This window comes from Astatotilapia calliptera, chromosome 12, assembly GCF_964374335.1.
Source record: "Astatotilapia calliptera chromosome 12, fAstCal68.1, whole genome shotgun sequence".
Classification (NCBI taxonomy): Eukaryota; Metazoa; Chordata; class Actinopteri; order Cichliformes; family Cichlidae; genus Astatotilapia; species Astatotilapia calliptera.
This window is the reverse complement of record NC_137433.1, coordinates 29,975,003-29,998,963: the sequence shown is the minus strand read 5'-3', so window position 1 is coordinate 29,998,963 and position 23,961 is coordinate 29,975,003. Positions and strand designations below refer to the sequence as shown.

Here is a 23,961-nt window from a genome sequence, read left to right as displayed (position 1 = left end):
AAAGTGCAGAAGCGACATTTATTTGTTTAATCCTCTCTGCATGTATTATCACACTGGTTATAGGTAACTGGAAGCGTTTCCCAGTGTTTAAATAAAACTTCCTCACTCATCCGTTAGTCTAACAGCACAGACAGGCACAGTAAATGGTCCCAAAGCTCAGTAAGCGTGTAATAAATAGCATCAGGTGTGTACCTGCCAGCACACTGCTGATTCCCGTCTTAAAGTATGATGCACGAGTGGAGGATGGTGATAAGGATCCGGTTTTTACACATGGATATATTCCCTTTACAGTCTCCGCACTTCCACCCCACCAGCATCATCATCAGCCATCTCATTTCAGCTTTGAAATTTAGATTCTTGTTGACTTGTAACTTGGTGCTGGATTATTATTATTATTTTTTTTACTTTTCTGAACTCAAACTTGTCTAATTTGTACATTTTCTGGGTGACTGTTGGGCAAACAACAATCTGCTTCTACAATACAAAAAAAAAAAAACCCACAGGGTACAACTGTCGAGGATAGATGATTTAATTATCAAAATTGTAACTAAAGTACAATTCCCTGAAGAAATAACGAGTGATACACACTGACAGTTGAGGTACAAGTCATTTCATGGTTGATCTGATATCCTCGTGTTGGTGTTGTTCCCAGATCATCATACTAAATGTTGTTCCAGGATCAACATTGCAAGTGACCAATCAGAATGTTGTGACGTCATACTTTTGCGACTTCGGGAAAAAGCGACGTAAAACAAAAAACTGTTCTAAAGCTGCGTGAAACCGCCTCTGTCCGCCGATCAACGGACCCTGACCCTAACCGTAACCCTTTAATAAACAGTAAGCAGAATTGATATTGTCCTTGCAACATTGGAATTTCATAAATGCACGAATGGCTTGGCGCGCAAAAAAAATAACGTCACAACAATGTGATTGGTCACTTGCAATGTTGAACCTGGAACAACATTTTCATGATGATCTGGGAACAACACCAACACGAGGATATCAGATCATCCTCATTTCATACTCTTCTTTTCATTACATTTGGAAAATGTTCTCTGGTTTATTCATAGCAGTGGTCTGAAAACCTTTCAAAGACATCCCCACATTACATTCCCACCAGCTGGATTTTGTCTAAGAACAATGAATAGGGAAAATTATACTAACGATGTGATTTGACAACTAAAAACAGTGATATAAAATAGCAAAAGGAAGATACCAGAAAAATCATTTAAGAAGAGCAAAGACAAAACATTGAAGGCAGTTTTATTCCCTATCAAAAACATATTTCAACCTTTTACCCCCATGTTACTCAAGGAACTGTTTTTTGATTTCTTAGAATTCCTCTTCGGCGTTCCGACACCTGGAGGTCTTGAGCTGTTTGAGGCGCTTGATGCACTCCTCCACACTGTGCTCGCCGTGGACTTTGTTGTCTCGGGTGCGTACGTTCACTGTGTTGCTCGTCTTCTCCTTCTCTCCCACCACTTTCCAAACAGGGAAACATGCAAAGACAAAAAGGGAGAGAAGGAAAATCAATATCTAGATGGTCAGTGAGAAAGCGATAAGGACAGGAATAACAGACAAGACTGAAACAAATGTGTGTTGCCACTGACCCAGGATGAAGTTATACTGCGCCAACTGTGCATTTCTGATCTTTTTGTTCAGGGTGCAGCTGGGGTCGAGATCCACGTCAGTCATGAGGCCGCTGCTGTGGAATTCCTGCTTGATCTGCCACATTAATGAGAGAAACAACCAACACTTAAAACAGTCCAGGAACGTTTTGGAAATTAATTCATTTGCTTACAAGAAAAAGTCTGTAGATGTTACACATTTTAGTCTGAACAGAATAAAGATCATATTACAGAAACCATTACAATCACAGTGGACTGTGGGGCTGTTCTCTTTTCCCATTACAATATTGGGACTATAGACCACCTTTACAAATATGTTCAGCACCAACGATATCCAACCAGAATGTCCCCAACACATGTTAAAAGCTAAGCAAACATTAATACAAACCGAGTTTTATTTTCATAGCTCTGACAGTCAGTTTTATTAGGTGTGATAACATTGTGCTCGCCATGATTAGGCCAATGTCAAATAATTAAATTGTAATCAAAACAAAAAACGTTCAGAAGAAAAATCCATTAGTATTTATGAACTAACATCCTAATTAAGTAGCAGAGCATTGCTTTAATTTTAATTTTAAATAAAACATTGTGTGACAGCTTCACGAAAACCTGCATGACTTGGTTCAGAAATATTAAAAAATTATACACTTAAAAGCTGAGGCAACAAAGCAGGCTGAATTTCGGCAAAGCATGCAGTAGTTTAATAGAGACGAAACTAATGATCCTTAAATACTGCAGTACTGAATGACTCCAGTCTGTGATAACATAACAAAATATGTATAAAGTTAAATTAAAGTGCTCAACAGCCTGAGGGTGCTGTTTGTAATGTCCTTTAAATGTAAATACGGAAGCAGCCAAGGTCAGTTCTTACTTTCTCAGCATACTCTTCACAGGTTGGTCCCACGGGTACAACCATCACTTGACGAGGAGAGAGCCACAGAGGCCTGAAACAGAGGAGGACATATTTGCATTTAGCTGATTATTAAAAAACAGGCCAGAAACCTGCCCGTCTGCCAGAAACCCATGTAAAAAAAATGTCACCCGCCCACCCCCCACTGAGCTGTCATGCTTCCATTTCTAGCCCATTAATCAAGAAATCATGGGAACAGTCTGAAAGAACAGCAATAAACCAAAAATGTCAAAAATCAAGAATGGTGCTACTTCACAAATCAACCTTTTTAAACTGATTGTTTACAAACCATTTGCCCCCGTAGTTTTCAGTGAGAATAGCGATCATCCTCTCTACTGATCCCAGGATTGCTCTGTGGATGATCACAGGTCTCTTCTTGTCGTCACCATCGTGGCTACAAAGGTTGTTGGAAAGGGAAAAAAAAAAAATAACAGAGTGAAAATTTCCCCTCAGCAAACACAACCATTTATACAGGACAAAACTCAGACTTATGTCCGTTTTAAGTGAGGGACTTACAAAAAGCAATCAATAGAAAATGATGGAGGGCCAATTAACAAACAGGTGAGGACAGCATATGCTATTTAATGACTAGAGTGTCTTTTATCTAATTCTCAATTTTATATTGTGATGTCACCTTATTCACCTCCCCCCAGACAGAAATAAAACATCTAAATTTTCATGCAGCCACTGCCCTTTTGTGAAAGATGGCACTCAGTGCACGACATGATGTGTAAAACTCAAACTCCAACTGCCAGCTTCTACTAATACTTTCAATTATGCTTTACAGGTTAATTATTTACCAAGGTGAATTTTCAAGGCAACAGATCATTTAATTAGCTACTGACAAACATCACCTAATGTAATTTAAACAGTTTATGAAGTGATGCAACAACAGTGAAGAAATGACCAATTAAAGACAGTTTGAAAAGACAACAATATGACCTGAATCGTGAGATGTATAATAATAGGTGAGACTTGCATAACTGGTAAAATTTCCCTAAAATGCCATTAATGGAAAAGAGTATGCATTACTGTATACGTGAGTATGATCATATTGTACACATGAACTATGGTAATAAGTGAAAATCACATTTATAGGTCACAGACTGACATTTTCCAGTCGCATGAAGCTCTGAATTTTCTGTCACTTCTGATCTCATCACCTGTGACAGCTGTAATTCTTGTCTGTTCCTTCCTGCTATACAGACAATGACAGAAGCCGTTTGAGGTGTTCTCAGACTGAGGCAAAGTGAAAGTACTACTATTTTGTTATTGCTAGAAATATCATTTATTATTGTTACAAAAAGACTGGGGGGTGGGGGGGGGGGGAGCTCTGCTTCTAGACTTTATACATTTTAAGCACTATAAAGAGAAACAGATAATTGCTATGGTGGTGCTCCTTTTTGTTGGTCTTGCACTTATAAGCTTTATTACTGGGTATTGTCATAAAGCTGTAATGAAGACAGATAATTTTGTAATGTTTTTTTGGCAGACAAGTTAACTGTCTCCAAGTCAGGGGGTTTATTTACATATTAAGAATATTACTCATCGCTATTTGGTTACTGGATTTCCTGCTTTCTCACTGACACTTTAGCTTATCCCATGGGCCATAAATTTAATTACCCAACATATAAAACTTGTCGTTACCTGACAAACGTGAGGTTGAAGCGGATCGGGAGCTGGAAATCGAGCTGAATAGTAGCGCACTGATGGTATCGACCAATGGCATCCTTGATCTGAATGTCGATCTGCAGACAAAAGACTTGTGATCAAAAGCGACCCTTCTGCAGTTCCACAGTTTAGCTACATCATTAGTGCAGCGCACAGCTCACCTTGGGTCCGTAGAAAGCTCCGTCACCTGGGTTTAGAACCCATTTCTCTCCGAATTCATTCAAGCTATTCTCCAGTTGCTGTAAATACAAACAATAACTGCTTTATTACCATGTCAGTTTCTGACAAACGTGCAGGTAAACAGAGGTGTTAAGCAAGGCTCCTCCTTTAGACCTGACCTTTTCTTCATCTGGAACTAATCACTGAACTGAGAAATGCTAACGTCTCAATAATATTTTATGGTTGCTTGTGGGAAGTAACGAGCTGAGGGAAATATGCAGCAGTTTCTTCCAAGCACGATGCCAAGTTCCCCAGTCACTTTTGTGTGTATAATTTTCCACCTTTGTGTGGGACACATTAATCATTAAAAGTCAGTGCTGCATTTAAAGAGTGCTTTCTTCAGATGACAGGTTAAGTAAGACAGCTGTTCAACTTGCAAGCTGATATTTTTTATGGCTTTTATTTCTATTCTAAGAACTGTGACTAACTGTTAATTAGAAAAAGATAGCAGCAGCCCATAATTAACATGTGCAGTCAGTAAGATACAGTACATTTAATTTTTATACTGTAGCATTTGAATTATATTTGTAGTGTGCTACTTATCAGCAAACTACATAGTCTTTAAAACTTTAATAGTAACTGTAACCAATCAATTTATTGATAATGAAATAGCCTAAAAATAACTTCCATCAGTAATGCTTTTCTCCCAGCAGACAAAAGATATGCTTGAAAATTAAATTAAAAACGGAAGGACTGAGAACTGAATGATGACACCAGTGACTGTAAAAAGGGAGCAGAAAGGAAAAGGAACTCTTTCAGGTTTCTACAATACCCATAAATTGAAAAACAGAAGGGCAGACAGAGCCAGTAATAAAGAGTAAGTATGCTTTTCTCTTCTTCTACCCTGCTATTATGTTCTATCTATTCAAGAATGAGTGTAGCTACAGTTCATGGTAATTTATCAGTGCCTGAGAACAAAAATGTAAACCATATTTTCTAGTGGCTCATGGGTTTAAAACATTTGAACATTTTCCGTTATAAAAAAAAACAGAGGATGTATCTTGAACCTCCACCAAGAAGACTGCACTAGATTATAATGACAAACCCGCCACCACAAAAAACAAAATCATGATTAAAAAATCAAAAATCAAAAAAAAATCAAAAAAAAAAAATCAATGAAGTGGTGACAACAAGGTACAAAATGTATCAGCTTATTCTGCCAGATGAAAGTTTCCAACAGAGTAAAAAAAACAAACAAAAAACCACTTAGAGGAAAACATAATTGAACATCTTTGTGACATGAATCGAGTGTGGCAATGTGCAGATGAAATAGTTATCCAACTGCTGAAATAAAATACCTCTGCAATCAGATAAAGAGAAGAGTAAAGGCCGTGTGAAAGTTAATTCAACACATGCTTTACATCAGTCAAACTTTTTCAACCATTCAAAGGCAGCCAGCACAGGCTTGCCAGACAAATAAACACTTTATGTCCTTCATGGACTAGTGCTGTGGGAACAACAATGCAGTATATATGTGGCATTTAGTAACCATCATTTAACAGTGGCTCTACAGATTCATCTCCTACAATTCAGGTTGTCCCAGCAGAGATGCTTGATGTCATTCATGAAAAGCTGCAACGCTGTTACCCACAACACCGAGCAATAAAGCCTAATTATGACTCAGTCCAACTCACTTCTATTATTTGTTTATGCTTGTTTAAAAGACAAGCTGAGCAAATTAGAGCCGAACTACAGATGTAAAATACAGAACTTGTGAACTTGATTTGGCAGCAAAAGCAGACAGTTAAAGCAACAATACGTGGACGGTTTCAAAGCGTAAAAAACCCTTCTTCAGACATGATTGCAAGTCCACAAAAAAAACTCATTAAAATTTAAATGTACTTAGGGTCTGCAAATCTCACTTCTCCATTCGCTGTCAGTGGAGTGGCGCTAGAATTTACATCTTAACAATGTCTCACATCAGAATCTTAATGTTCCAGTGAGACACTGACTGAGCGTTTTCTTATTTTCTACATGTAGTGAAGCTAGAGGCCTTTTGAATACCTTCTCTGCTTGGTCCCAGACCTCTGGGTCTCCCAGGAACTTCTCTGGTCTCGTGGAAAGGTTGAGTTTAAAAGTGAAGCCAAAGACATCATAAACAGTCCGCAGGAAGTCCAGGCATCCCTTGATCTCGGACTCAATCTGAGGTCAGTGATAAAAGAAAGAAAACAAAAAAGCAATAGTGTTTGCATCATCCATCTGGACATGGCTACAAATGTAATTTCTGCTGCTGATTTCATGTTTGTTTGTGTTAGGATAGCTAGAGAAGGAAACCTAATTATTTTGTTTGATAAGATGCTCAACTTTTGGTTTATTTAAAAACAACAACAACAACAACAACAAAAAAACCCAAAAACTAACAACCACAAAGATTTCATCATAATTGAAAAAAATAAATAAATAAATAACGAGTGAGTGCTTTGAAGGTGAAGGAAAATACACGATAAGAATAACTGAAAGGAAAATGATTGCTTTCTTTTCTATGTAAACCATGTGCTGAAGTCACTGATTATCAATTTAATGCAACATAAGAGCATATCTCCTGCAGTCTGTTTTGCATGATTCTAAATACTGGGGGGGAAAAAAACAACCCAAAACAACAACAAAAACAAAACCACACCACCACAAACAGCAACAAAAAACAAACAAACAAAAACGACTACAAGCAGTGCTTTCCAGCTGCTGCAATGAAAGAGAAAAATTAAAAATGAAATAATTTGTGCACAAGTGCAATCAAAATAATTAAACATCCAATCCAGTGCCTTCACGGAGAAAATTAATCAGTGTGATCACGGCTGCTGTAATAAGACTTATGAACCGAAAAATTAAGAAACTTTTTTGGTCTTTCCAAATATTGTTTGTTTGCACCAGTTACAACTGTGCCGTTCTTTGGAAATGTATTAAAAATTAAAACGTTTTTTAGAAAGTATTTCAGTAATAAATGTGACTTAAAATATTACACTGGTATGAATGGTATCCTTTTCTAAAGAGTAATGAATTTAGTATTTCAGTCAAATAACACTGAACATGGTCATGCTTTAAAGGAGGAAACAAAAGTTGATATAGCAGAGTCAGGGGTATTGTCTTTTTTGTTAAAAGAAACCCAACTGCTGACAGTTCAGGAGGGGTGTATGCGACACTCAGATTTATTTTACTTTTCTTCAGTCTCAACTGAAGGCTTCGCACTCAACCAGTAACAATTGCCTTTAAAGTGAACCGATCATCCATGCGTAAATATCCATTATATTGAAGTAGGATGCAAAGCTGCTCTACTAATCGGAAATTAGCATCCTACGTATCCTTTAAATAATTTTTTGGCCCCACATACCTAGTGGGAAACGCCAAGACTGTAAACAGATTTTTAAGTGTAAAACAATTCTTACTGGTCTCATCGGGCTCATATAAAGCCAAAATGTGTGTTGTACACATTTCAATGCACATCTCACCTGGTCCATGGAGCAGAAGATGTGAGCATCGTCCTGCTGGAAGCGGCGGACACGGGTGAGGCCAGTCAGAGCTCCTGACAGCTCGTTCCTGTGCAGGACACCAAAGTCGGCCATGCGAAAAGGCAGCTCTCTCCAGGAGCGAGGCCGGTGATCAAACATCAAACTGGTGCCAAACAAACATATGTATAAAATACACAAAGATGCAACTGCCAACTTATACCTAGAGTAATCACAATACCTAAAAAATGCTCTGCTGTGAAAACCTGAGTGTAATATTTGATTTAACTGATATTCAACACTTTGAAGATCAATTTTGATTACAGTGTGATTTTCAGAGAGGTCATCTTTGTGGACAACCAAAAGTCTGAACGAGTGGAAAGAGATAAAAGATGTGAATACAAATAACTGCAGTCTGCTTCTTTGCACTGCAATGCAGCAGCAAGTGTCCTCGGCCAACAACTGAAAACACAGCAAACATTGAGCTGAACTGGCTGACAAGCATTTTCTTTTGTGACAGCAGTCCGAGTTTATTTAATGGTAATGGACATGTATGTAATACACAGCTCTTCCTTCAACAAGCAGTTACTTCTGATTACAAGTATTAAAAAAATAAATATTTCACACTACAGGCAACACTTGCTACACTGTGCATTAAAAGGAGTGTTTTTCTTTCCCTCATTCTTTTGTAGTTGCCCTTTAAAACTGAAACTATACCTGACAACAACTCTGATTGTGAGGAAACAGAAGTCTCACCAGTGTCCAGGGCAGTTCATGGGCTTGAGAGCGAAGATCTCCTTTTCCACCTCGAAGGAGAACATGTTCTCGCTGTAGTGCTGCCAATGCCCAGATGTCTGCCAGAGTTTGCTGTTGTAGACATTGGGAGTCACAACCTCCTGGAAGCCCCTCTTCCTGTACTCACTCTGGCAATGAACGTGACAATGTTTTCTCACAAAGTCTTCCAAAAAGCTCAGCTTCACAATTCTGTGTATCCATCACCTCTACAAACAACTGGCTGAAGTGGTTTCTGTCAACACCTGGAGACTCTCTAATAAGGGACGTATGCATAAATAAAATGGTAAACAACTCTGCAAGCAAACATGTTTATACTGCTGCATATTTGCATTCTCCTGTTTGTTCATATATTATGAAGAGTTTGGGGAAAAAACTGAAATATAAGGGTATTCACTTTTGTATTGCTTTAATTCACCATGAGCTGATTGGTTTGTTCGAATCAAAGACAGATGATATTATAAAATAATCTGTCATTTCTTTTAAATCCTGATATCTGCTGATATGTTTTCGGTGTTTTGTTGTTTGTGAAAGCAGAATGCAGAACCATTTTTTGTTTTTTGAACAAAACAAATCTCATTACTCCAAATCTGCTCAGTCAGAAATCTATTTAAGTGAAATTGCCTTGAATGTGTTTTCTATTATGACTGCACTGACTGGAAACCCAGGAAAATAAATGCTTTGAAAAAGATTGACTTTTATGTGTCTGTATAATAGAACAGGTGTAAATAAAGCTTTCCTTTAATGCTGTCAGTGTTTCAATATATTTTAAATAAGTGTTGGATAATAATAAGCTTTTCTGAGATTCACAAGTGAATTTGTGTGTCAGAAGGTAAACATCACATTGAGCAATGCTTTTCTATTACCTGGCCAAAACAATATTTTATTAAATAAGCATAAATTGGATGTGTCAAGCTTCCATTTACAGCATTACTGTTGTGGAAAGAAAACATGAATTATTTTCCTATTCATCTGGCCTTTGCTTAAGACACTGATTTAATGCTGTATTATCAAAACATTACCAATCCCTTTTTAGTTCTCTGTATTAAAGTATATGACACATGGCTTAAATTGGAGCGTTTTTTTCTTGTGTGCATTATAAAGCCATTTTCATCATCGCAGAACTTCTTCTTCTTCCTCCTGCAAATGTAAACTTTCTCCCTAATAACCTCTCTTTTTTCTACATCTCCAAGCTCAGTGTTAGATCACAGTAATTATCAGTGGGTCTGACAACTCAGCCTTACTCTGATGAACTCAATCAGGGTGTTGTAGATGAAGGCTCCCTTAGGCAGGAAAAAGCAGCTCCCTGGACTCAGGTCATGGAAGAAGAACAGGTCCTGCTCCTGAATGTAAAAAGAAAATAGGGTTTGTTAGAGACAGAAAATTAAAAAGAGCCATCAAACAAGTGGTTTCAATTTGAAGACACCTCGTGACATATTTAAGCTTTAAATAGGGTTTGTCTAGGTATGTGCCCTTTTCCACGCCTTCATCACACTGAAAATATGGCTGCAACACCCTACACTCTGAGCTGACGACTATGGGTTTTCTTTCAATAACCAGCAAACTAAAATCTGCTTCATGGATATTTTTCCATCATGCTATATTAATGTCAGTATGTGACAATCAGTTTATGAGCTTACCAAACAATTCACTAAATAAAACTTATTTACACATGCTATTAACCGATTTAAAGATCATACATGTTTTCACACTGTTCAAAAACTAGTTCGAGTACTTTACTCTGTACATTTCAAATTTTCTTCTTGCAATACCAAGAGACTGCGAACAGTGAAACCTGTAAGAGACCATTTTCCTAACTCACAGCTCATTTACATTTCAATTCTTACCCGGCCTAGTTTGCGGTGATCTCTGTTCTTGGCCTCCTCCTGAAACTTTTCCCAGTCTTTAAGCATTTTGGGGTCAGGAAAGGAGATTCCATAGATCCTCTGGAGGGTTTCCATGTCCGCCTTTCCCTCCCAGTATGTGGATGAATTCTAGCACACAAAAGGGAGTACGTAAGCTTTTTCATCATTCTTTTGGGTCCATCAAATCCCTTGGGGATAAAACAAAGGGTAACTTTGCTCTAAAAATAGGGACAAATGTGCTTACAGCCAGACATTCAGGACACAGACTCCAGTATTTTAAATCTCTCTTATATCCACATATATTGTTAACTGCAAGTTTGTTCAATAAATTTACACGGCTGATAGCAAAAAGTCTAACCTTGTGTATCTTGAGTGCCTTGATTTTTCCAGTGTGTCTCACATGAGGTCCCCGGCATAAATCAATTAAGGGACCACATCTGAAATGGAAAATATTGTAGCTTTAGTTCACTTAGTCACCTGTTTTGTTCTATATTTAAAATAAATACTGACTAGGAGAACCAGCTGTGTTTTGAATGTAGCGCCGAAATGTCGACCCAGTCTGTGACAGAAAGAACTAAACACAGCATCTTTAACCAATTAAGTAGTGCAGTTGCAAATCAATATCTCTTTCAAATTTAAATAAATAATATATATACACACATATCATAGTCACATTACGGTATTTTTAAAAAATTGTTTTGGATGATAGTTAAAGTCTGAGGCACCTGTAATAAAGTGCATCTGGTTTTTTTATTTGATTTGCTTGAGATTAACAAACAAACAAACAAACAAACAAAAAAAGAATATATCACCAGGATACTATTACATTCACTGACCCACCTGTAGACTGTGGTAGTGGGAGTGGTGACTTTCTCATTCAGAATGCGGCACTTAAACGTGTTGTACTAGAAAAAAACAAAAGATTATGTTTAAAAAAAAAAAAAAATCATCAAATCAATTGAATTTTTGTTCCATATTCGTGTGCTGTTGTTTAAAGATACCTTGAACATTTCCAAGAGAGTTTCCTTCTTTATCTCGAGCCTCTCAAACGGCTGCTTCTCCTTGATGATTTTCTTGCACAAACTCTCCAGACAGGGGAAGTCATTGCTCGATACACCCCTGTCCAAAACATCAAGAAATCACACCAAGAACTGCACACTGAACACTTTCTCACTTAAAACCCCACATTAATATGCAAACTGCCTCCACTGCTAAATTTAGTCTGCCATGCTTTCCAAAGGGCAGCATGGATGTGACCAGATATTTAACCATGAGAACAGACTTTTGTCCAACAGAATAATTTTATAAGTCTTCGTAATACAGATAACCTCATCCAAGGATGGGCAACTACTTTAAAGTCCTCGGCTTTAGGGCTTACGCAATGTCAAAATATCCTTGTAAAAAAGAAAACAGTCTCCAAGAATCCCATTAGCATAAAATGGCTTCATTAAGGAGGTTGTAGAATTAATTAGACAGCACTGCTCAAGCTTTCCTGCAGCCTAAAGCAGAGAGACGTGGATCCAAAAAGGTCAAGTTAAGAAGTTGTTTATGAGGAAAACTTGTTGAAATTTCTGAAGGTGTCTCAATCCCCCTTTCAAAGCTTCCCTTAAGTTGTTTCTCATTGTTTAATTTGAATAGACTTGTTATTCCAACAGAAATATGTAGAAAGATGTTTTTCAGTCCCCACACATAGCCCCAGCTAGACAGCATTAGTGTAGTTACAATCTGTCTGTTTTGTGTTTGCTTCTGGTCTGAAGACAGTAAACCAGATTGACAGCTGCTAAGCCCTGAGGTACAGACCAAAAATATCACTGGATGCAGACTAACACCACTAATTAGACAGAAACTCTGAACTTAGAGCATACGAAACTCACTCATTGTTTTCTAGGAACATGTCATAGTAGAAGCCATTCTCGATAGGGGGACCGTAGCAGAGGCAGCCCCCATACACCCTTTCCATTGCTTCACCCATGATATGAGCACTGGAGTGCCAGTAAACCTAATGAAAATACAGAAGTTTTGGCAAATTTAGAAAACAGGAGTATTCAAACCGTTTGTGTTACTAAGACTTTTAAGGGGAAATATCAAGGTTGTGACACTGAACAGATTCCTTGTTAATGACAAAGAGCAGAGAAAAAGCTGACAATACAAAAGAATGAAGCCAGTATTATAAAACCAGTTTAAAAACAAGGAACTAGTGACACTGCTTATCAAATTCACACCAGGAACACCAGTCATTGAATTCTGAGGAACTGCACAAAGGAGACCCAAAAGAAAATGCACATTATAAATTAATACACTGAGAACTGAGGCTTTAACTGCATGCTTTGAAAACAAAACACCTGTGTAAAAAGAAAAAAAGAAGATTTTGCAAGTATATAAATATGGCTTTTACAAAGCAAAAGGTAACTGAAGCTTTGATGTTTAGCGAGCATGACGCTGTGTATCCAGAAGATGGTGAGCATCAATTTCCAAAACTATGCTTCTAAACAATGTAGTACAAGCAGGGAGAGAAAAGAAAAATCTGACTTACAGCTTGAGCTTCCTCGTCATCAAACTTGAGCAACTGAAGGCTGCAGTCTTCTTCTAAAGGTCTGTCCAGGTCCCATACACTATCGTTTACTTTGGCAATCACCGTGTTGTCAGCAAGGCCTTGACTGAACACAAGACACAAATAGTCTACATCACAATAATGTACAGACACAGAAATAAAATGGCAAATGCTTATTTATGTAGCACAACACAATTTGCCTTTTATTTTCTCACACTCAGACATGTGGAGAGGGAGTTTGGGAATAGCTCTGCCATATCCTTGTGATTAGCAGAATTTCTGTTCTACCTTATTGAGAAATGGCCAACAAGAGAACAAAGACATCACATATTTTATCATTATATGAGTAAATGCCTGGACAAATATGATGAAATGCAAACTTTTATATTAAATGACATAGCACAAAAAGTACTGGGCCACCTACACAAAACTACAGAAGCTGCCATGAAAACCCAAGCTAGGAAGCTCCTGGTGATGATGTTAATTCCAGAGGAAGCTTTGGGCTCTGCAGTTACTGAATCAACAGTGTGTTGTTAACCTTTATGCACCTCAGCACTCTGTGACCCCAGTCTGTAACTTTACGTGCTCTGCCACTTAATGACACAGTTGATAGTCGAATATCTCAGAGGGAAGAAATTTCCTATTGCAACAGTATCACACTCAAATTTAATGAGCTAACTCTAACATTTGTTTCCTCCCACAAATCTTTGTAAAGGCAGAGTGAAAACACATGAATGCAACAATTAAGAAGCATGCCTCAATATTTTTTGTAGAGTGTAGTTAATGATCTAGTTAATATGTACACGTTTGTAGTATTATGAAAAGTAGGACTAAAACACTTAAGTTTCATTATATGTGGATTTCATTGGGTGGTTTCACTATGACTAGTAATGAGAAGTGTACTGCCAGTAAATCCTGATATTTACCCACCCTACACAGAACCTAAATATTTTGTTTTACATTGAGAATTGATCATTCCAAATGTAATTATATCGGCCTTACAATGTGTGTTTTTACTGACAGGGATATACACTGCGTGCTAATAATGCCATTAACAGTCCAGTGCAATTTAAAGAAAACAAATACTTAAATTACTTTTTAAGTCTTGGGGCTGAGACATTTGTCATCTATAAAAAGATTATGAAATGGGAAAAAAACAAAAAACAAAAAAAAAACAAAAAAACCCAAACACATGGATAGCCTCCCCCCCCAATGATTGTTATGTAGCTGCCAAAATTTATGTTCATGTGTACCCCTTTTTACAATCACTTTACATTGGATGGTACTAAGGGATAACATTCCAAGCAAAACCAAACCAAGTTTTGCTTTTTTACCCCATTATTTTCTTGTCTTCAGCAGACAGTCAAAAGTTGACAAGTGTGATTTCCAGCTGCTTCCAATTTTGCCTTTAGAGTTGTGAAGCCATTAGAAACTAAAAATGATTACAGGAAATACAAAAAGGGGGTCATCTTTGAAAAAGTACATTCTGTAGCACTGACCTGATGCCACAGGCCACCTTGTACGGTGTGGTCTTCCAGGACTCCGCCTCAACAACCTTTCCATCAGGCAGAGTAACCTTGATAGGTTTGCTATCCTTTGCAGCTCTTTCTGCCATCAGAGCATCATGCTCTGCTTTCAGCTTTGTGTACAAAGTAAGACGTTCCTCAATGTATTGAGGCTGTGGTGACAGCTGAAAAAAGTAAAATAAAAGAGAGTAGATAAGCAAGCCTTTCATTGTCATTTCTTCTGTCTACTCATTGCAGTTTTAATTGTATTTATTTTTTATGTAACAATCATTGGGTCAAATTTTTTTTAGGGAATCTGTGTTTTGAATAATGTCATTACAAAAAAAACAGCAACAACAAAAACAAAAACACTATCTTGAAGCCAATGGGTGGTTGCTTTGAGATGACACAGATCTACACAAGTACATGATTCATGTTCTTGAAAAACAAGATCTAATAATAGCAGTACAACATGACAATATATTTCCTGACAATATAATAACTCACCTCAGCCCTGCCTCCAGAGTCTTCAGCAGCATTTTTACCCTTCTTCTTTCCTCCATCTTTACCACTTCCAGTTCCTTCCTGTACACATATCACACCATGTAATTATTTAACTTTTATAAAAAAGAAACTAGGTGAAAAACATGTTTGAAGGGTCTCATGGACAAAGTTTCCATGGAAATGTAAAATGTACACTCCTACCAACTGATCATTTAATAATAGTAACGAATGCAGATAATATTGGGCAAATTAAAAATGTATACATATCGGTTATTTTAAATACATCTTTCTTGTTGCTACTTTAGCATATTCAGTAAGATCAAAACATAACAAAACCTTGCACAAAATGCTGTGTTACAACTACTTAAAGCACTTGGGTGTGCCGATTTAGAAGGAGAACCCAAGCTAGTCATTCAATACCTTAAGCTGGTCTGACGTGTGTGAGCCTACCAACATAGAAAGAAATATTAAACTGTCGCAATTCTGAATATAGTCCGGCTTGAGCCTTAGTGTACGTGTACTGATTTGCTACATTAGCCAAACCAACTTAGCCAAATAGACATAACTGTTGTTGCCGTGGTAAAGTTCATAACAAAAACATGAAATAATGAACACTTTCGCTAGTTCCCTTAAGATGAACAATTTTCAGTAAAGCCAACACAAAAATCCCCATGAAAGCCAGCTAGCCGAAAAGTTCTTACTGAGTGGCTAAATGACAGCATGGTCCTAACGATAGGCTAGGCTAACTGCAAACCGCTTTACATGACTTAAAACACAGACTGAAGTCTCACCTTTTTGCCTTCGTCCACTTGTAATTCGCTCATTTTATCCACGACAGTCTTCTCAGCCATAAGGAGTTTAAAGCTATCCTACTTTAAACCGAGAGATAAAGTCTGAGGTATATCTACTGCAAGCGGTGCAAGGTGCCGGGGAAAGATTGATGACGTTGCCCGGATATTCTGATGCAAGCTTGCAGGCGGTGCTCTTGGGCGGTGCTTCCTGTCAGAGGAGGGTGATGTAACACGTCGTATTTCTTTCAAAGTTTGTGTCCATTAATTAAAAAGTCTAATGCCAAACCTCATTTTATGTATTTCAATAAGGAAATGCAATCACATATCACGATATCAAGCTAGATTTTTATTTATTTATTTATTTATATGTAATGATTTTCGATTTCAGTTGTTCTCCTGAACACTTGGTCAGTGCACCTTGTATGAAGCACGGGATGTAGAAGCATCGCACACACACACACACACACACACACACACGCACGAAGACACGTTGTGATGAGGCCACTATGATCTGTCCTTTTTCGCATTTTATTAACGACTTACTGTAACCTTCACGCTACCAGAATAGTCTATTGCATCAGCAGATTCTGACGCAACATTGCGCACTAGGTCTGTATGTAGATCTAAACAGGTAATATAAAAACACATAGATCGATTTGTAGATATAATGGGTATGATTGAGACTGCTCTTTTGCTCTTGTATGTCTTATTTATTCAACAACATAAAGTCGATGGTTTTTTATAAGATGACATCATTTGCACTTCCCCAAACTGTTTTTCTAAAGTAAAGTACTTAAACAAAATGTCTGGCTCAAGGCATTTACATTAAGCTAATTGTATACATAAATTTGAAGTACTTTCCAAAGAATAGAATTTTTGAACATAAAAAAAAAAACACATTGTGATGAGACACTATTGTCACTTCGACTCTAGGAGTGATTGGTAAACTTTTTCACATGATCTTTCATATTTCTGTAGTTGAAATTCATCTTAGGTTTTCAAGTGTGTGATGCACCACACGCACACATTCCACTTATGGATTTACTGCAATTTCCATTTCCTTTAATTGTGTTTCAAGGATTTTAGAGTACCGGAATAAATGTGTATTGTTGCATCAGAATATCCGAGAAATGATGACTTTTCTCACTTACTCTGATGCAACATTGTAGGCAGAGACATAATGGGTTCTGCTCTTCTGCACTTTTATCTTTTGTATTCAATACAATAAAAAGAAAATTTCAAGACAGGATAGTGATGTCATTTGTCCTTCTCCTGAACTCTTTTCTTTTTTTCTAAAATAAAGCAGGGTGGATTCTTCTTTGCAGAAAACACCCAGTTCAAAGCATTTACAATAAGTTTGTACATTTGTTATTTGAGCATACACACAAAAGCATCAAAAATGATTGTCCATAGAGTGGAATTTATTACCACAAAGGCATACTCTAATAAGGTCAATATAAACATTGTGAAATGTTTTCTTATGTTCTGACCGCAGGGATCAGTGTTTAAAAGTGACCTTTCTAATTGCTATAGATATAAGCAAGTTATTTTTATTTCTCTAAATTGTGTCACAAGGCCTTCAGATTATAAGGGATAAAATTATTATTATAACTATGTTTTATTTATTTATTCATTTATTTTGTTCATGTAATTGATAAAGTAAGGTATAAGGGCCAAAACTAGTGATAGCAGCCTAAAAGTCCAGAACTGGTTCAAGACATGAGCTCAATTTTCTGGGTAATAGCACTGGTATTAATGACTGGAATAAGCAATACCCCAGCAAAACAGTCCAGGCGACTTCTGTGTGGGCAGAAAGAATAGATTTTTCTGAAAATAAAGTTGTTGACTTGATGTTGACTTTCGTGGAGACCAGGGAAATAAACAGGTGAATTTTGGTGATATCTTGATTCTGGGTCATGGTTGTTTTGTTATGCTCTTACCCAACATATTGGAGTTATTGACAAGGGTGGTTATTTTAATCTGAAATGGTGAAAATGTATGTGTACCAATTACATTCCAAGCTGTTTAAATGAAACTTGGAATAGACACCTCATCGCTGTTATGCCAGCTAGTGTATTCAATACAATCTGAACAAACAGGTATCTAAATTTGTTTTGCTATCATATGTGCTATAAAAACATTTGTAACTGGATTATCCATCTATGCATTCATCCATCCTTACATCCGTCCATCCAGCTATTAATCCATCCATCCATCCCTCCATCCAGCCATTCAGTGAGCTAACTGTCAGGTAAGGTGAGAGTCAGGGCAAATCCTGGACAGGTCACCAGTCACGAGAGAGAGACAGCCCATCACGCTTAAATATACAATTATGGCAAAATCAGGACAATCCCTTAACAAGGATGCCTTTGCACTGTGGGCTTTTAGATTTTCCTGCAAAATAAAATGAAATTAATGAATACACATAAAAACAAGTTTAGTTGCATAATTAAAGAACACCACAGGCTTACTACCAAGTTGGATAAAAACATTTCTGAGCTGAATAAAAAGTTCTGTCTTTTTCATAAGGAGTTGTTAGTGTATTTTAAATACTGGGAAATTATGGCTAACATGGTTGCCCAGAAGGGACATGAGTAACATGGCGCATAGGCATCATTAGACCACTGTTGATTTGGATTGAAATCCTTTCTTCTATTTAATGTGAAATGTGCTTTCCTTTTGTTCAGCATCACGGGAATTCTTCATGCACCCACCCATCTGCCCTGAGGCTCACAGCTACAATTTCATCAAGTTTCCCAGTTATATTCTGACAGAGCTACTTTTAAAAATAAAATCATTTATCAAGTGTAAAACCAAAAGGGAAAGGGGAAGAGGAGGTCTTAATACTCTCTGTTCTGCCACAAGCAGCTGGTTTTATTTGAACATTCAGTTGCCAGTAGCAACCACTACTATTCCACTATTGCATTTTAACTAATGGAGTCACATTCAGCATTGTGTCAGTTCTTTGGCCAAGGAAATATTGACAAACACATTTTATCCGCTCCTGCAATGACCTTATCAGAGAATTGTTTTCCAGTGTTATTATAGCAGTTTTGTGATTGCTTGTTTGTGAGCAATCAGTTCACAGTTAAACAGGCAATCCAGCTGGCTAGCTGTTAGAAGATAACGCCTTTCTAATTTGACAGTGTATTCCTGATGGACAAAGTAACAACTCTTCTAGCAGCGCCTTTAAGACATTACATTTCTTAAACAGCACTAGCGTTCTCTTTCACAGTTTACAACCGTGTGTAGTAAAAAGGTCAGCTGCTATCATTTATTCATCTTTATCTGAGGTGCATTTAGCCTGGTGAATGATGAGCCCACACACATTGTTGCTTGTAAACTCTTGGTGGTTTATAAAGGATAGGGTATATATTGGACTTGGGTATATATTGGGTATATATTGGGGCGATCCTGGCTCAAGAGTTGGGAGTTCGCCTTGTAATCGGAAGGTTGCTGGTTCAAGCCCTGGCTCCGACAGTCTCGGTCGTTGCGTCCTTGGGCGAGACACTTCACTTGCTGCCTACTGGTGGTGGTCAGAGGGCCCGGTGGCGCCAGTGTCCGGCAGCCTCGCCTCTGTCATCGCGCCCCAGGGTGGCTGTGGCTACAATGGAGCTTGCCATCACCAGTGTGTGAATGAATGGGTGGATGACTGGATGTGTAAAGCGCTTTGGGGTCCTTAGGGACTAGTAAAGCGCTATATAAATACAGACCATTTATATTAGAGATTTATGCCTTTTGTTATCATTTCAAATTTGTTTAATTTTTAAATGTGCATTTTAATCAGCATTAAGCAAATTTTTTTTCTTTTTTCTTGCTGAAGATTTTGATAGTTTTGAGAAAAGAGGTATTTAAGTATTTAAGGAAGAGGAAAAGAGGCTTTTTTTGGGGGTGGTGGGGTGGGGGGGCATATTTCACAATGTAACTTTCGCAATTTACTTCCACTTTTTGTACTTAAATTCTGTCTCTCTCTTTTTTTGTAATACAACAATCTTATTCAGGCTTTAATTGATTTATAAAACTATGGAAACCTAATTATCAAAATCCTTAATCTCATTATGTTGTTGCTCACATACCCAACATATTCATCATGAAGTACCTGTATGTGTTTTTTTATCTTTAAACAGATGAGCAAACTAATTGCACATAATTTACGCTCACAATGCATGCATAATCACAATAACAAAGAACAGATTAGTCTTGTTGCTGATTGGTATCATTTCACTGATTGCTCTGCTTACCAAGTATCTGAGGTTATATTTGTCCTATATTTTATTCTCCTTGCTTGAAGGTACCAGACATCAGACAACGTGTGCATTTCAATTACAGTTGAACAGTGGTTTTAAACTTCTGACACTCTCCAAGGGAATAAAGAAGAAGCTGCAGCTCACCGCACTATCCTGCTGTTCTTGGCTTGTTGTGAGGAGAGGGGAGTCTTGAATAATTAACCTTCAAGCACTTGAAAAGTCAGGCACCATGTTCTATTTCTTGGCTCTGTTTTGGGCTTTGAACACTGGTCTAGTTCCAACTCAGACTCAGAGAGTAGTGTGGTTGATGTATGTTTCCGAAGCAAAATGGAAACGTGCCCATGCACTACAAGTAGGCCTATTGAAATATGCAAAATACATACATATGTATTTTATTTTTAAATTAATTAGTATTCAGACTCATTGTCTGTAAATAAAGCAGTGCAAAAATTGAAACGGAGTAAAGTAAAGGAGTTGAAGGAAAAACACGGCCATGCCAAAACCTTCAGATAGTGGATTTATTCAGGAAGTTCCTTCTGCAGTTATGATAAAATTTATGTTCTACATCCACAGTTATTTGAATATTTTATATCACTAGCCATTAGGTGTCAGTATAGAAACCTCACAAAGGACAACCTTAAGCCAGAATTCACCTCCAGTCAGCCTCTAACACTGTTTGCCTGCCTGCAGTTTGCACTCCTTTACAATTAAGCAGACGACATTGTCACCTCCCTCCCTGCGGTTTTGATATTGCCAGCATTTGTCTCCAGGCCTCTCTAGAGACTGAGGCTTAGCGCTTCTGTGCCTTTCACTCTGCTTCACATTAAAGGGAAATGGCAGAGGTGAATACATGATGGGATTTGTTCCGAATGCTCCATAAATATTTTATTTGATCTTGATTTATTTTTTTCCCCACACATAATCTGTGACATCATCATTTGCTGCTGTAGCATATCATAAGTGAAGTATTTCTCTTAGACAGTAATGGGAAATACCTCTTCATAAAAGAATGTATGAATTTTAGAGAAGGCCAGTTAAAGCAATCTCACTAATTCTTACCTAAGGCGGTATCCACAAAACAAAGCCTTGTATCTGTGATGCAATAAAGAGGTAAAATCTGGAGTTCAAAGAATAAATTGAGATAGCTTATAAGAATAGCTGAGGGTGTTGGAAGATGTTTTCAAACTTGCACAAGGTAATATCTCTTAAGACCACTTAATGAAGGTCATAAGAAAGAAACATCCAGGTTTCACACTACAGCTCAGTAAGTGTCCTTACAGCCTGGTTCAAAAAGCCCACTGTGTTCCTGCTTCAAGGGCAGACTCCAGTGTGACAAATCACTGGCCTTCAGCTCCCCTTCATAGTGGAAAAGGATGACACCAGGTCAGAGACAAGGGCAGGAGGATTCGCTGCCCACCACAACCAGGCAGACAACCATCTGCCTCGGAATCCCTTATGGGATGGTTTGATTCCCCCAGGCCTTATCTCAGGCTTCTAACACCATTATCCCATATATACACACGTGGTTGTTTTTACAGGGGTTTTTACATTTCTAGAAATGTTTTATTTTATTTATTTATTGTCTAATATAAACTCCTAACCTAAATCCTACCCCTAATATTATACCAAGTCGAATGAGTTTCTTGAGTATTTATGTTTGCCCAAGGCACAGTAGCTGTTTTCCCCCCTTTGAAAGCACACCACAGTAAACACATACAGCTATTCCCCACAGTTCAAATACATAAAACAAATATAGATGAGTGTGAAATCTGCTGCTGTTGCACATAATGCATGTATTACCATAATGTAAATGTTGACCTTTCTAAATATTACCTATTATGGAGATTTTTTCCTAACTTCCTCTGTCTCAATTAACTTTGTGCAAATGGACTGACTCATGTATTTAGTTATCCTTTAGAGTCTGTAGTGTGCCATGACTGAAATATCAAGGTACATTTTGTGCTTCGGGTGATTGTATTTCTTATATAGACATTAATAAAAATCTGCATATGGTATTTAGCAAGTTAGAAACAATGAAATTCACATCATTCTTCCAAATCATGGTATCTGTATTCAAAAGTCAATTAACAAAACAAAGTTGGAGCTCAGAGAAACATAATTTGCCAACAAAAATCAGTCACTGGCAAAATAGAAATCTTCTGATATTTTTGGCAAACATTTTTCAAGTCAATTAAAAATGTTTAATTCATGGTAATCTATTACCAAATAAGCAATATAAAAGATTATTAATTGCCTTTCCTTTTCATGGAAATGCAGTGATGTTCTTCTGCTCTGCCTTGCTTCAGAAATCTAAGATAACAAGTTGGGATGATGGTGTTAGGCTCCAGTTTGACAGCTGACTGCAAAGCATCTTTACATTTGCATTCATTGATAACATGAGATGACCTACGCAAGAGAAGCACAAAGATTATGTAGGTAGTTTTGATGTTGTGATTCATCAGCTGATCTCACATTTACATTAGCAACAATGATCTGTTGTTCTAATGGGAGGAACTACAGGTTAAACAGTTTAGCTGATAGATTCATTCATTTAATAAAAAAGTTTTCAGAAATTTTTATTTTATCTTTTTTTTTTTGACCACAAATAAGTCCATTTGCACTTATGAGGCATTATGGATCCAAGAACTTTTCCAGAACAAAAAGTCAGCATGTCTTTTTAGAGTTTGGAAATCTCTTTTTATCTCTTCATGTATCAGAAAACACAGTCTTACTGTCAAACACAGACAGAAAGATATCTTTTTTGCCCTTGTTTTTAGGAAGGCAATAATATTATAAAAACTAGGCTTTGAGAGGTATAAGAAAATCCCTCTATAAAAACTGTCAGAATACAGACAGGAATAAAACCAGAAAGTCTGGAAGATGTTAAAAATTGTCTAAAATATGTGAGCATTGTATAATTCCAGGACTTTTTAAAAATCAGAAACGAGAAACAAATAAAAGTTGATTAATTAAGCTAAGATAATGGTTTAATATTAACAAAGTTTCCTAAATTTTATGTTTATGGAAATAAGGGCTCTCACTAAATATGCACTAATTTGAATAAGTGGTAAAGTCAACAGCTTAAAATATTTTTTTAACATATTCATTCCACTGTTTGACTGAAAAGTGGGATGAAAATAGCCTAAAATATCAAAACCGACCAGCACTTAAAAAACATGTTTTTGCCGGCCCTCTCTCACCATAACAAAAATATTATACACATATTGTCTCCCCCTCTTTCAAAATTAGGAAAAGTTATCGCTCTCGATATTGTATGAACAGAATATGTACACATATGTAGAAATGGCTCTTCTGATATACATCAGCTTGTTCTTACACACTCCTCTGCAAAACACAAACATATGCATCCACTGGGACCCTCATGTGCAGGTCTGTTTCTGGTTCATTTGTCTTCCTCTGTGGAGCTTCCTGCAGAGTTTCTGGTTCAGACAGAGGTGCTTCCTTTCAGTTGAAATTCAAATGCTGATGCACATGAAACGTTTCTGACAGCAGTCAAATGAAGCGCACTAAACAAGAGGTAAAGAACACTTTTTCAGAAGAGAAGGAATAACAATATGTTATCAAAAGTGTCTCGGCACTGAGCTCCGCTTGTTTTTATTCAAGGTGAATCACTCTTATAAAATGTTTCCCTTACTTAACAGTGATGTGGTATGAGGGTAAGAAATGTATTGCTATATTAAAGTGCAGCCTATCATTTGTGTCTGTTTATTGCAAGTGAATGCATCGAAATATACTCACCAGACACGTAATTAGGTACAACTTGCTTAGTGCCTCCAAAACTACCTAAATTGTTTATGGCATAGTTTCAACAAGG

General features: G+C 37.2%; 1 protein-coding gene across 1 annotated transcript; it reads right to left on the bottom strand.

The window, feature by feature from the left end:
- Nucleotides 1–513: 513 nt before the first annotated feature.
- On the bottom strand, nt 514–16,047 carry tars1 (threonyl-tRNA synthetase 1). Its single transcript, XM_026188126.2, has 19 exons — nt 15,880–16,047; nt 15,092–15,169; nt 14,579–14,769; nt 13,062–13,185; nt 12,403–12,527; nt 11,530–11,647; nt 11,369–11,433; nt 10,887–10,965; nt 10,511–10,657; nt 9,908–10,006; nt 8,628–8,794; nt 7,875–8,037; nt 6,433–6,570; nt 4,371–4,448; nt 4,186–4,286; nt 2,828–2,932; nt 2,500–2,572; nt 1,611–1,725; nt 514–1,481 (listed from the first exon to the last, which is right to left on the bottom strand). The coding sequence occupies exons 1-19, from the start codon at nt 15,937–15,939 to the stop codon at nt 1,333–1,335; spliced, it is 2,175 nt and encodes a 724-aa protein (XP_026043911.1). The 5' UTR covers nt 15,940–16,047; the 3' UTR covers nt 514–1,332.
- Nucleotides 16,048–23,961: the final 7,914 nt, after the last annotated feature.

Excerpts from the sequence above, each read along its gene's own strand:
- tars1 (XM_026188126.2), bottom strand. The coding sequence starts at position 15,939 with ATGGCTGAGAAGACTGTCGTGGATAAAATGAGCGAATTACAAGTGGAC. Across the intron at positions 4,287-4,370 it reads GAGCTTTCTACGGACCCAAG|ATCGACATTCAGATCAAGGA; the intron begins GTGAGCTGTGCG and ends TTTTGTCTGCAG. Across the intron at positions 1,726-2,499 it reads GTGAAGAGTATGCTGAGAAA|ATCAAGCAGGAATTCCACAG; the intron begins GTAAGAACTGAC and ends TTAATGTGGCAG.